The 14,624-nt window shown below is 35.1% G+C and overlaps 1 protein-coding gene across 1 annotated transcript in view; it reads left to right on the top strand.

The window, feature by feature from the left end:
- Window positions 1–14,624, top strand: part of SPATA16 (spermatogenesis associated 16) — a 257,164-nt gene that overhangs the window by 76,862 nt on the left and 165,678 nt on the right. The window contains exon 3 of the mRNA XM_063621699.1: window positions 13,663–13,808. Coding sequence (XP_063477769.1) covers window positions 13,663–13,808 — 146 coding nt within the window. The remainder of the gene's footprint in view (window positions 1–13,662; window positions 13,809–14,624) is intronic.

The raw sequence follows: 14,624 nt of genomic DNA, 5'->3' as shown, positions 1-14,624 counted from the left end.
ACCTATCTCTTTTCCTACATATCCTATATTCTATTATTTCCTCAATGCTAGTCTAGTGATATATAGATATAGATGACATGGATATAGATAGTATGTAGACAAATATAGACACGGATAAATTGGTCATAAATTAAGAAAGCAATATTAATAATAGCTGTTGGAATTCACATTTGTCCCTCTAAGACAGGGGTCCCCAGCTGTGGCCTGCTAGGAACAGGGCCGCACAGCAGGAGGTGAGTGGGGGGCCAGCGAGCATTACTACCTGAGCTCCGCCTCCTGTCAGATCAGCGGGGGCATTAGAATCTTATAGGAGCACAAACCCTATTGTGAACTGCACATGCGAGGGATCTAACTAAGTTGTGAGCTCTTTATGAGAATCTAACTAATGCCTGATGATCTGAGGAAGAACCGTTTTGTCCCAAAACCATCCACCCTCCAACCCTTCCATGGAAAAAATGTCTTCCATGAAACCAGTCCCTGATGCCAAAAACATTGGGAACCACTGCTCTAGTATTTAATTGTGACTAACATTCGTGGCCAGTTGAGAAGCAGTATTTTATACTACCTAGAGGACATAGGATCTAAATGAGACAGCAAACCTGAATTTCAATCATAGCTCTAACACTTCTTTTCTGAAAAGTTAGTCAGACTTATCTCATCAGAAAATTTGGAGTTGTAATATTAAATAAGATTTAATAAGATACCATCTATATATTTAATGGGATACAATATATAAAGAGCTTAAGTCAATGCTAATTACATAGTCAGCACTCAATAAATGCTAGCTATTAGTCAAAGTACAAGAGCTGAGTTTGCATGTGACAATGTATTTATTTTACAATGCAAATAACTACCTTAAAATAAACACACTACTAACATTTTACTTTTAAAGTCATTACTTTTATGAGTTAAAACGCAAAGCAAGAAGGAAAGAAGCTTTATTATTTTAATTCATCTCGCTCCTGCCATGTTTCCAATCTGCTTTTCACATTAGGTAACTAGAATTTAGGGGTATCTCTGAAACAAAAACTCTGAAGGTTAATGTGTATCATCTACATGCTTCAGAGCATAAGCAAATTACTAGCTGGTCAGATCAAGGTGAAACACAGTGGAATGAACCCACTGTGGACACACCTCTATTTTAAGGCTACCTGGCAAAAAAAAAAAGAAAAAAAAAAAAGACTGAAGCACAGCTATTTTAACAAATAGGAGTAGGAGTGATTAATTACTTTTTACTGTCATTCAATAGCTTGTCACTCAGGGAGTAACCTCATTTTGCATAAATTTAATAGAGATCACATCATGGCCTACTTGGCTGAAAGGCATTGCTCCTGAAACTCTGATAGTACTTTTAAGTCCACTGATGTGTGAATATAATTCTTCACATCTCTTAGCCCTATATACTCTGCCGCTTCCAGGGAGACACTTTAGTAGATCTATGTGGTACCATGTGGAAAGTTACAAGTGATGAGCTTGCTGATTCATTCCTCTTTCATGTAACAAAATGATAGAAAATGTAAAACCAATGGGTGTTATTCTACAGTGCAGAGCTTCTTTCCACCCCGTTAAGGGAGTATAAAAAGATATTTGTTAAAATTGAAAACTATTAATTGCAAAACCCTTGATGTCTTGAACATTTAGTTTGATATCCGAAAAGAAATTTTAAAGATCCCATTAAGGAATCTGCAGGTTAGGATGGTGGCTAATTGTTGTGCATAATTCTCATCCCTCCATATACATTAACCCACGGGAAGCGATTTTTAAAAAGTACAATAACTATGAAAATCTATGAAGCACCAAGTGAAATTTCTGAAAACCAAATCCCCAAGAAAGAACAGCGGATAAAAAGTAGATTGTTACCTATATCCATTGCATGCCCAACTCAGAGACACAGGACCCTAGCAACTAGAATGCCAACAGTATCTGCTCCCTTCTGCTCAAGGACTTATATCTGGGGCTCTCAGTGCTGTTTTATCCCCTAGTTAGTATCTCTCTCTGTATATCCATGTACAAATGTTAATCTCATTTATCATGTCCAAGGTGGAAATGGACAAGTGTGGTATACTTCACTTTGAGATATGACGTTGATAAGAGGAGGTGGTGAAGTAAAGAGTAGTGAACTCTGGTGACTGAAGTCTGGGATTCTTTTTCCCCTTCCAACTCTAGCAAAGGAAGTTCTATATGTAAAAGGTCTAACATCACTGAGGTGAGTTGCAGGAGAACCCAGAAAAATCACCAACTCAATCTATTAGCAATCATTTGGCTTGGATTAATCTCTTATTATACGAAGACAGACCTTTGAATAGATGCTACATAGTGAAAAAAATGGAAGCATTAAACTCAACTGGAATCCAGAAACCATATTTCCAAAAGAAAATCATTGAGAGTCATAAAGAAAAGGTCTACTGAATTTCGAACAGAGGTGCTACATAGTAAGATTTAAAAAGTAGTGAGTAGCTTAAGACAACTAGCATGATATAGAGAACCTTCCATTTAACAAATCAATTCTAGCATCTGCTATCAATGGAGGCAAATCACTAGATCTTTTAGCACAGATTTTTATACCTGTAAAATAAGGCAATAGTAAGTGTTTTATTGACTTCATGGAAATTCTGGGAACTTAAGTACAATTTTGCATATGAAAATATCTTAGAAATTGTAAAAATTCTTTAGTAATGGAATCTTTAATATTGCTTATTTTTAAAGCTTATCCTCTACATTTACAATTTGATCTTATCTCATATTGGTTCTTTGCTTATTGCATCTAATTTAAAATTCATTCTGTAATTTAATTTTTTTATAATTTTCATTTTTCCTCGAATTCCCTAATTTAAATTACTTTTTTGAAATAACTAAAAGAATACTGACTTTTAAAATTATTTTTTTTCATTTTTCTTCTAATTCCCTAATTTAAATTACTTTTTTGAAATAACTAAAAGAATACTGACTTTTAAAATTATTTTTTATATTTTGATTCAAGAGAACATCCTTAGGATTCAGTGTTGGACCTTCTTGCTTCTCCATCTTTGGCTTTGTTTCTTTTTTTGGGAATGGAGTTTTGCTGTTGTCACCTGGGCTGGAGTACAATGGCGCAATCTCAGCTCACAGCAACCTCTGCTTCCCAGGTTCCAGCAATTCTCCTGCCTCAGCCTCCCGAGTAGCTGAGATTACAGGCGCCCACAACCATGCCTGATTAATTTTTATATTTTTAGTAGAGACCGCGTTTCACCATGTTGGCCAGGCTGGTCTCAAACTCCTGACCTCAGGTGATCCACCCACCTCAGCCTCCCAAAGTGCTGGGATTACAGGCATGAGCCACTGCTCCCAGCAGGCTCTGTTTTTTCTACATTAGCTTCATTCTCAGACTGACTTTCCTCCACATAACAAAGGAGAGTCACTCAAAATGCTGGGCTTCTGTGCAGGCGTAATATCTGTATGCTGAGAAAAAAAAAGCTACCAAATGGGATAGAGACATTTATCCAGAGGAGTTCATTTATGTGGGATGGGAAAAGAAATGCATAACATGTCCAAACCCCATGCTTCCATGGCTGCACTCACAGAAATTAACAACAAAAAAATACAGTAAAAACATAAAATACAAATCTTAAAGGATCTAAGCAGATAATCCATAAACGATTAAATATAAATGAGTAACAAATATGCAAAAAAGGTCTAATCTTACAAGTAACTAAGAAAAGTAGGCGGTAAAATTTTTAAAAATAGTAGCCCAAACTTTCTTAACTAACTCTTGGTAAAAAAGGTGGAAATAAAAGCTGCGAATTTTTTTCCTAAGTGAAGCAAAGAAGCATACAACAAATTTATACAGAAGAAAAGCAAGATAAATGAGCTAAGTATTCAACTAAAGACATTAGCATACTATCACATTGGATGAAAGGAGCTGAGCTTAGACTTTTTCAACTATTTTAGAATGTTTCAGAGTATTTAGAAAGATGGCAATCTTTCCAATTTTTCCAGTTTGTTTTATAAAGCTAGCATAAGCCCGATAACAAATCATAACCTTATAATAAATGACACATTTTTAAAAATTAATTATATATTTACTAAATAAAAATAAGTGAACAAATTTAGAACAGCCTAATTTAAAAGGAATAAAATTTATGAGCAAACAGTATACCCATACCTGTGGCCGATAAGCATAGGAGACTGAGCTAGTAATTGATTTTGAGGTGAGGTGCCATTTTTGTCCATCTAATTATCAAAGAACAAATAGAGTAAAACATTGCTAATATCTAATGTAGGTACTAGTATACAGAAACAAGAACTTTTACCTTGTTGTAAAAGTGTAAAACTTTTCTGGAGAGCACTTTTATGATGTATATTCTAAAGTATTAGTATTTTCTGGATTCAATTGTACACTCCTGACTAAGCAACTCCAATATGTAAGCATACATTATAACAGATAGAATATAACAGTTTGAAAATGATCAAACCCGTGGGCAAGGTGTATACACACGGCTGTTCATTGTACATTATGCATAATACTGAGAATTTTCAATGTCACTAGAAAAATTTCTCATTAGGGAAACCATTAAATGGAGATCTAATAAAATTATGCAGCCACTTAGAATAATGATATATATATTTATTAACGTGAAAATGTTCATGATATATCCAGAGAAACAAGTGGATCACATAGTAGTATGGATAACCATACCATCTTTGTAAATGGATGGATAGAGATAGATAGAAATTCATGTAGATATAGCCACACTATAGATATAGATATATCCATGATAGTATCTAATGGTGGTCCCTTTTTAATAATACAATTTTGAGGGTTTTTTCTTTATAATTTCTGAATTATCTAAATTCCTAACAGGTTGCTAGAGTTTTTTCTCTATCTGTCGTGAAGAACTAGTTCTACTTGGTTGTATTTCTGTCCCAATCTGTTGTGGACCAATACTTTGTTAAATATAGGAAAAATGAATTACTAGGAAAAATGAAGTAAAAATAAGACAGAAAAATACAAATTCTATTTTTTTATTATGAGATTTAATAGATGTAAAGTTTTTCTGTTGATTTGCTATAAAAGTTTCTAAGCGCTTACTCTGTTTCTGTGCTTAATGTGGATCTGTAGTTCACGGAATGGCACTGCGTGGCTCTGGTGCGTGATTAAACGCACAGACTCTAGGGCCAGATGTTTGGGGAGAATCCCACATACTAAGTTAGCAGTATTTAAATGTTTGCATTTATTATCACTAGCATTGGCTTATAAAATGAACTATAAAGTAAATAATGAAAATAAAGTGAATGATATAGCCAACAATCTTGAAACACTCTCCTGAAAGAGGTGAAAAAAATCAGAGAGCCTAATAGATAGGAATAACAGCGGTGAAAGATGCAGCTTAAGAATTATTTTCTTAAGAAAGAAAACACGATAGGCCAGGTACGGTGGCTCACACCTGTAATCCTAGCACTTTGGGAGGCCGAGATGGGCAGATCAAGAGGTCAGGCATTCGAGACCACCCTGGCTAACACGGTGAAACCCCATCTTTACTAAAAAATACGAAGAAAATTACCCGGGCACGGTGGCGGGCACCTGTAGTCCCAGCTACTCGGGAGGCTGAGGCAGGAGAATGGCGTGAACCTGGGAGGCGGAGCTTGCAGTGAGCCAAGATCTCGCCACTGCACTCCAGCCTGGGCCACAGAGCGAGACTCTGTCTCAAAAAAAAAAAAAAAAAAAGAAAGAAAGAAAAGAAAAGAAAACACTACAGTTGAAATGGTACCAATAATCAGAGATGTAACTGAAGAAAAGTTTTCTAAGTTAGAAAAATAAATACATGAGTATGCAAACACAGAAGTTATCTTTTTTCAGGCAAAATACATGAAAATAGAACATATGTGGACTCACGGTAGTAGCAATTTTGAGTTATAAAAAGAGAAAAAATACTACACATTGGGGGAAAGGAAGAAACTTCAACATAAGAAGTTATTTTTAATTATGCCTGGTTTCATTTAAAAAGCATTATGTTTTTTCTTGTTTGCATGGGAAATACCATAATGTAAATGGCGATCTATGTATTTACAGAAAAAATGATTATGTCCCAAAAAATGTATACTCAACCACATTTCTTTTTTTTTTTTTTTTTTTTTTTTGGAGGCAAGGGTCTCACTCTATTGCTCCTGGCTGGAGTGCGATGGCGCGATCTCGGCTTACTGCAACTTCCGCCTCCTGGGTTCAAGAGATTCTCCTGCCTCAGCCTCCCTAGTAGTTGGGGTTACAGGGGCCCGCCACCACTTCCAGCTAATTTTTGGTATTTTTAGTAGAGAAAGGGTTTTACTATGTTGGCCAAGCTAGTCTCGAATTCCTGACCTCAGGCGATCCACCAGCCTCGGCCTCCCAAACTGCTGGGATTACAGGCGTGAACCACTGAGCCCGGCATTTCTTACATGTCAGCGACATACATTCTCAACTATTCATGAGCTTAGAAAAATTACCATCCACGTTTGCTCTTTTTGAAAAAAGTTACTTGTAAATAAGTGCTAACAAACTAAAAGATCATTAAGAAAAACAAAAACAAAAATGACAAAGTCGTTATATAAAAGGACTTGCTAATTTCCTTCTATGAATATCACTACACACAAACCTCATCTTACAGCAAACGTCCTAAAACAACAGACATAATAATGAAGATGTGGAGGGGCTGATATATCCTTCTATAATGGCTTGTGAATGAAACTCCAAAACAAACCTCATTATGAGTTGTTACTCCTTATTATAGAAATCTATCTATAATTTAACCCAGTAAAACCTTATGGAAAATTCCTTCCTTTAGATATGATTTATCCTCTTATCCAAAACCCCAGTTAAACATGATTAAAATTGTCCTGAATAAAATAAAGGAAGGAATAAAATTAAATACATCTAATTTTTAACATTATTATTTTTAATTAAATTTTACTTTAAGATAATTATAGATTCATAGGCAGTTGTAATACAGAGAGATCTCATGTACCGTTTATGCAGTTTCTCCCAGAGGCAATATCTTGCAAAACTAGAATATTAACACCAAGGCAATCCACCAATCTTAAGATTTCTCGTTTTACTTGCACTTTCACTCTTGTATGTGTATGTGTATTATGTCTGTGCAATTTTATGACATGTAAATCTGCATATGCACCTACCAAATTCAAGATACATTACAGTTCCCTCACTACAGGATTCATTTTTGTTGACTTTTATAAACACAACACCTATGCAGTCCCTAGTTCCTCATTATCAATAATCTGTTCTCCATTCCTATAATTGTGTCACGTAATCATATTGTATGTAACAGTTTGAGATCAGATTTTTTTACTCAGCATATTCCCTAGAGATTCATTCAAGTGATTGCCTGGATCACTAGTTGGTGCCTTCTCACTGTAAAGTAGTGGTCTTAGTATGGATGTACCAGTTTGTTTAATCATTCATCCATTGAAGGACATCTAGATCGCTTTCAGTTTGGAGTTATCATAAATGAAGTTGCTATGAACATTCTTGTACAGATTTTTGTGTGAATATAAGAATTTCTCTGGAGTAAGTGCCCAGGAGTGCAACTATTGAGTTTCTCCATATTGTTTTCTCTAGTGGCTGTACCATTTCACACTACTATCAGCAGTGTAGGATGGAGCAATCCATTTTCCCAACATTCTCAGTTTTTGGTGTTGCCACTATTGTCTTATTTTAGCCGTTGTGTAGGTGTGCAGTGATACCTCATTGTAGTTTCAATTTGCATTTCTCTAATGAATAATGATGTCAAATATATTTTTATGTGCTTATTTGCCATATGTATGAAATGGTTGTTCGTGTCTTTTGTTCACTTTCAAATTAGATTATTTTGGGGTTTTTTACCATTGAGTTTTTACTCCAGTATAGTCAGAGAACATGCTCTGAATTATTTCAGTTTTCTCATTGTGTTGAGGTTTGTTTTATAGCCCAGGATATGGTCTATATTGGTGAATTTTCTATGGGCATGTAAGAAAAATGTGTATTCTGCTAGTGAGTGGAATGTTTTACGTATGCGTTTTCTTTCTTTTTTCTTTATTCTTAAAAAAAAAAAAGGATACATGGTGTAGAACGTACAGGTTTGTTGCATACGTATACGTGTGCCATGGTGGTTTGCTGCACCTACTGACATGTCCTCTAAGTTCCCTCCCCTCAAACCCCACCCCCCGTAGGCCCTGGTGTGTATTGCTCCCCTCTTGGTGTCCATGAGTTCTCAGTGTTCGACTTCCATTTATGAGTGAGAATATGTGGTGTTTAGTTTTCTGTTCCTGTGTTAGTTTGCTGAGGGTGATGACTTCCAGCTTCATCCATGTCCCTGCAAAGGACATAATCTCATTCCTTTTTATGGTTGCATAGTGTTTCATGGCGTATATGTACCACATTTTCTTTATCCAGCTATCATTGATGGGCATTTGGGTTGGTTCCATGTCTTTGCTATTGTAAATTGTGCTATAATAAACATACGTATGCATGTGTCTTTATAGTACAATAATTTATATTCCTTTGGGTATATACCCAGTAATGGGGTTGCTGAGTCCTGTGTTTTTTATTCACATATATAATGTATCTATGTATGTATGTCAATTACATCCTGTTGGTTGATTGTGTTGTTCAGATCTATCTTTACTGGTTTTCTTTCTAATATTTCTGTCATTTGCTGAGAGGGGAATATTGAAATCTTCAACTATAATTGTAACATGTAATAATATAATTATAATTAACATGCTTTTCTTTTCCAATTAAAAAAAGCAGAGCATATGAAAAAGCAGTATAAAAATTATGTTGATGTATCTTCTATTATGATACAAAAACAAAACGTATAGAAAGAAATATGGCAAAAGTTAATGGCAATTATATATATGGTGATAAGGTTATGGATCACTTTCTCCCCCATCTTTAGATTTTTTTAGAGTTTCCGAAAACCTTAAAAATTACCAACTGATGATTATGTGTATCCTTATTTGTAGACATTTGATGACTCAAACAATGCTAGGCTTTTCCAGATTTATTGTTCTCTTCTAAATTGTCAGGGATCACTGAAAATTTTATTCCAGGGATACAGTGAGGAAACAACACTCATCAGACAGAATTTTAATAAGGGAGAACTATTAGCAATATTAATCTGGATAATGATGATCCTAATTAAAGAAAAATGTGTGGTTGCATTTTTAAGAATGTGGCTCACCATGTATTATTTAATATTATTTCTGCAACTAATGTGGTTTATGTTATTTGTATCTGTTTTTAAACAAACCTTGAAATCCCTTTGTGCACAATTTCTAAAAGTAAGTTAGATACTTATTTCTTAAAAAGAACTTTGAGAAACCTTATTAAAATTTGAGCTTATGATTCCAATTTAGTACTGACATTTCCTTTTACTATTATTATTATTATTATTATTTGAGACTGAATCTCAGTCTGTCACCCAGGCTGGAGTGCAGTGGTGCGATCTTGGCTCACTGCAAACTCTGCCTCCTGGGTTCAAGAGACTCTCCTGCCTCATCCTCCCTAGTAGCTGGGAATACAGGTGCCCGCCACTATGCCTGGTTAATTTTTGTATTTTTAGTACAGATGGGGTTTCACCACGTTGGCCAGGCTGGTCTCAAACTCCTGACCTCAGGTGATCCACCTGCCTTGGTTTCTGAAAGTGCAGGTATTACAGGCATGAGCCACTGCGCCAGGCCTGAAATTTCATTTTTCATATCTAGGTTCTTATCAAAACAACAGCTATACTCATAAGAATTTAGACTGCATTTTTCCCTTAAATATTGACTTTTAATTTGTCCATAGTGTATTAAAAAATATTTTAGGGTTTCTTTTGAAATAAAAAGTTAACTCCTAACTTAATTTTTCCTAATTAAAAGTCTTCTCAGTGATACACTATTTCAGATAATTTAAAAGTTTTTATTCCTTATCTCCATGACTTATTTCACCAAAGATTTAAATTATACCTTTCTAGACAAATATCCTTTGTTTTAAGGTGAACAAAGTCACCCTTCCTAGATTTAAATAAATTCACACCACATTAAATTTCTTTATCTTCTGGAGAATTAACTGCTCAGTCTATACAAATGTCTATATGGAAATTTTAAAATTTAGTAAAATATCTGAAATGTGTTTCATGGTTCTGATGCCAACACTTTATCTACATGTACCTATAACTCTACCTTTAACTTCAACATATGGTTTTAACTGTTTGCCTTATTGCAAAGCTTAATTCAAAGATGTACTACTTCGGAAGAGAACAAATAAAGCAATCTTCGATATAGTCAGTAAAGTTCTCAATCTTACAATACTTGATTGGTAAAGCAAGAATTCAACAAACATATGTAAAGCTTACCCAGCAGGCTGCCTATTTTCTGATTTTTACGTGAATTGGAAAATTATCCTTGTCTTTCACTGCTGTCTTTCAGCTTGGTTTCATGAAGTATTCTCATTAGTGTGTGAAGATAGGTCATTTTTATTTCTTTTCTTGCCTTGAATCTTATACAAGTAGACACTTTTCACTTTCTCTCAGTGTTTATAGAGTCTTTACTATTATGAAATCTGAAGGTGTCTTCCTCCTGCCTGCCATGAAGAACCTGAACGTCCTCATGGAAACTACTCACTGAATGACTTCCACATTAGCCCATAAAAAGTGTGTGGGGCACAGTGGCTCATGCCTGTAATCCCAGCACTTTGGGAGACCTAGGCGGGCGGATAACCTGAGGTCAGGAGTTCAAGACCAGACTGGCCAACATGGTGAAACCCTGTCTCTACTGAAAATACAAAATCAGCTGGATGTGGTGGCACACGCCTGTAGTCCTAGTTACTTGGGAGGCTGAGACAGGAGAATCGCTTGAACCCAGGAGGTGGAGGCTGCAGTGAGCCGAGATGGCACCATTACACTCCAGCCTGAGCAAAACAGAGTGAGACTCTGTCTCAAGAAAAAAAAAAAAAGTGTGCCTAAAAAGAGGCTCTTCCACACCATCACATCAGAGAGAAACAAGGATAGGAAGGGGCAAAGACCACATACAATGTATATTTTGTTTCTTTTTTAAGATTTTATGTGAAGAGGAGATTTGAATATTTAAGATTTGAGGAAACAAAGGCTGATTTCATTTAAAGATAAAATTAATTGAGCCAAGCGCCGTGGATCCTGCCTGTAATCCCAGCACTTTGGGAGACTGAGGCGAGCAGATTACTTAAGGTCAGGAGTTCGAGACCCTGCCTGGCCAACATGGTGAAACCCCGTCTGTACTGAAAATACAAAAATTGGCCGGGTACGGTGGCTCACGCCTGTAATCCCAGCACTTTGGGAGGCCAAGGTTGTTGGATCATGAGGTCAGAAGACTGAGGTCATCCTGGATAACACGGTGAAACCCCGTCTCTACTAAAAATACAAAAAATTAGCCAGGCATGGTGGCACGTGTCTGTAATCCCAGCTACCTGGGAGGCTGAGGCAGGAGAATCGCTTGAACCTGGGAGGCAGAGGTTGCTGTGAGGAGAGATCTCGCCACTGCACTCCAGCCTGGGAGACAGAGCCAGACTCCGTCTTAAAAGAAAAAAAAAAAAAAAAGATAAAATTGAGAAGATCTGGAATGTTAATATAAGATATGGATAAATAAAACTACATAATTTCTACTAATTTTGCTTTTTATTTGCGTTTTATAGTCATGTCATACAAAAATCTTTCTTTTGTGGAAAACTCTGTTTAGGTATTTCTGGATACTGTGGGATCAGATTGGCAGAAGAAAGGAGATGCTGTCTCGAATTGCCATCTTCAAACTATCATGCTTTCCAAAATTATGTTTTAAAGACTGTTTACAGCCACACTGACACTTCTGAGGTCAAATTCTCTAGAATAATTACTAAATCTGGGTTAAATGTTTTATCTATTTTATTACTAATTTTATCAGGTGACCTTTATGAAGCATCCAAACTTAGCATTGACTGAGGTCATTTCCAGTGTATCTTCCACAAATAGTCTTTGCTAAATTTTTTTCAAAATAATTGAGAGTAGTGTTTTATGTATTCTGAGAGCCTTTACAAAACATGAGTAAAAGTTGACACTTTTCCAAAAAATTATTTGTGGGTGAAACCTCTACATTTTATCATGTGTATATTATTACTACCAGAAAAGGGGTAATAGCTTAAATATCTAAATATTTATTATAATTAATAATAAAAAGATTTACATGTCAATAGAAATAGGCAGGGAATAGGAAAGGGGAATTTATATAGAGCTAAAAATAGGCAAGATTTATGAAAAAATCCTAATCAATTCAAATTAAAATGTAAACAGACCAACTTTGGCAGATAGTAGATGCTCAGTAAGTATTTTTTACTAAATGAAGAAAGTAATATATTTCATTCATCCAACTGACAAAGGGTTTTAAGAACAATATGAATCTCCAGGATTAATAAGATAACCAAGCAAAAGAAAACAGCATTAGGTAACTACCAATTCAGACTGTGGATACTGAACATCTAGATTCTAGATTTTTTTAGCCTTTAGTTTTTTTTAGCCTTTACTAAGAAAGTAAATGCATTTTAGAACAGAATATAGCCACATTCAAATAACAAACTGCATTTAAAAAATGACAATAGCATTAATATAAATGGCAAAACCATCTCAAGATTTAACCTATAAAAGAAAATTTATTTTAAACTATGTCATTTAAGCAAACAGGATTTAGAATACAATAAATTTTATACTAAAGGATATATAAATAAGTATTAACTGCAAATATTACTATCTCTGGCAAGAAAATTTCCCCCAGTATATGCATAGATGGAAGCAGAAAAGAGCAAAAAGGCGATATCCTGAATAAGGTCACTGAACATAGATAGGACTTCTTTTCCATCAGCCTTAATTTCAAGGAATAGTAGAAAACTCTGAGGGGGAGAAAAAGTGCTGATCTTCCCTTGTCATATTATTGACACTTTGTTATGTTTGGGGTTCTCCAAAAAAAAAAATTAATTATTTTCTTTCTCTACAGTTTATCTATGATGCCCAGAAACCACTGACTTCCTGGAATTTTTATTAAGAATTCATATTCTTGCCATGTTTTTCAGATACTGTGTCCTCTGCCAATAAATTCTAATAAATTTTCACTTCTTTTCTTTCAATAACATACTAGAGAATATGATTCAGACTCAAATTAATCACCGATCATGTTAATGGCTCCTAGGAGTTTACTTCCGATACCTCTTATTATATTAAATCAAACTTGATAGTGTGCTAGATCATTGCTCAGCTGGGTTTTCATAAAAGCACTGGTATTTAATATGATTTATGCCTGGATTTCTGTTAATATCTTTGGTTATTGTGTGCTTTATTTTTAAAACAGACATTCTTAGCAACTGGCACTCCTTTAAAACCTATCATACTTTTAAAATATTTTACAGGAAGGATTTTACAGTAAAATGTGTCCCTTATTTTATATTATAGTCACTTAATAGTGAACAGGAACAATTTATTTAATTTATGATCAAAATATTAATATTTTACTTGTAGTTTGGAAAAGGCATCATATATACTTTTAACATATACGCAAAACATATAAGCAAGCATAAGCAAAACATATATAAATAAAACATACACGTCTTGCTTATTTAAAAGATAAATTATATGAAAGATTATTAAGATGTTGAAGGTACTATATTTTTTAAAGCTTTGCAGCAAAGGAGCAGTTCTGGGAGAACCGTTTGATGCACCTGCTGAAGATATAGCAAGCGTGGCAAGTTTCATTGAGACAAAGCTTGTTACCTGTTATCTACGGATGAGGAAACCAGATCTTGCCCTGAATCATGCACACAGGTAAAATCATATACTAATAAGTGCAAGTAAATGCTGTTCACGCTAGTGGAGGGTACTATCTGAGCTTGCCTGATCACCTTCCATTTTATTTCAATTTAAAGAAGAAACAAACATTTATTTACTGCTTGGTTTATGTCAAGTGAGGCAATCATGGAGACCACAAAAGTCTCAAAACCTAGTGGAAGAAATAGAGACACAAGAAACTATTCATAATACAGGGCAAAACTAAGAGGCAGACAACTGCAGAAGCAAACTGCTGCGGGAAGAAACGAGGGAGAGAATAGGTAAGTCAGGGAGATGGTATTGAAAGGTAAGAAGGATTGTCAAAATTGCAGTTGTGGAATGGTAGAAGGGAATTCTGACTGTGAAGTATGAGCCAAGACTTGAAAGTTCATGGCTTATTTGGTGATCACATTAGCTGATTCAAAGGATCCTTTGGACAGCTTTCCAAAGGTATGAAATACTTCTTATCTCTGTCCTTATAATTTTCTTTTTTATATTTCTATCCTTCTTTAGAAGTATGTATCTGTGTGTCACTATATGACTTCCTAGAATCCCCAGTGTTACCCAGGCCTGTCTTTTCTTCTATAAAAATGTACCTCTCCTATATTTTATGTTTTAGGGGTCTTTCTCTCATGGATAATAATCAGTTTTAATCTGCAGCAAAGAAAAAGTGATTATATTACGCCTTTCAACAAACTCTTTCCTTGAAATTATGATGCCTCTATCCCTCCCTGCCTGACTTTGAGCAATTTACCCAGAACTTTTGTGTTGTTCATTTTCTCATCTCACATTCTGTACTTCTTTTGGATACAA

This window comes from Symphalangus syndactylus, chromosome 17 (assembly GCF_028878055.3).
Source record: "Symphalangus syndactylus isolate Jambi chromosome 17, NHGRI_mSymSyn1-v2.1_pri, whole genome shotgun sequence".
Classification (NCBI taxonomy): Eukaryota; Metazoa; Chordata; class Mammalia; order Primates; family Hylobatidae; genus Symphalangus; species Symphalangus syndactylus.
Note: the sequence above shows the minus strand (reverse complement) of the source record. Positions and strands in the feature narration are given on the sequence as shown.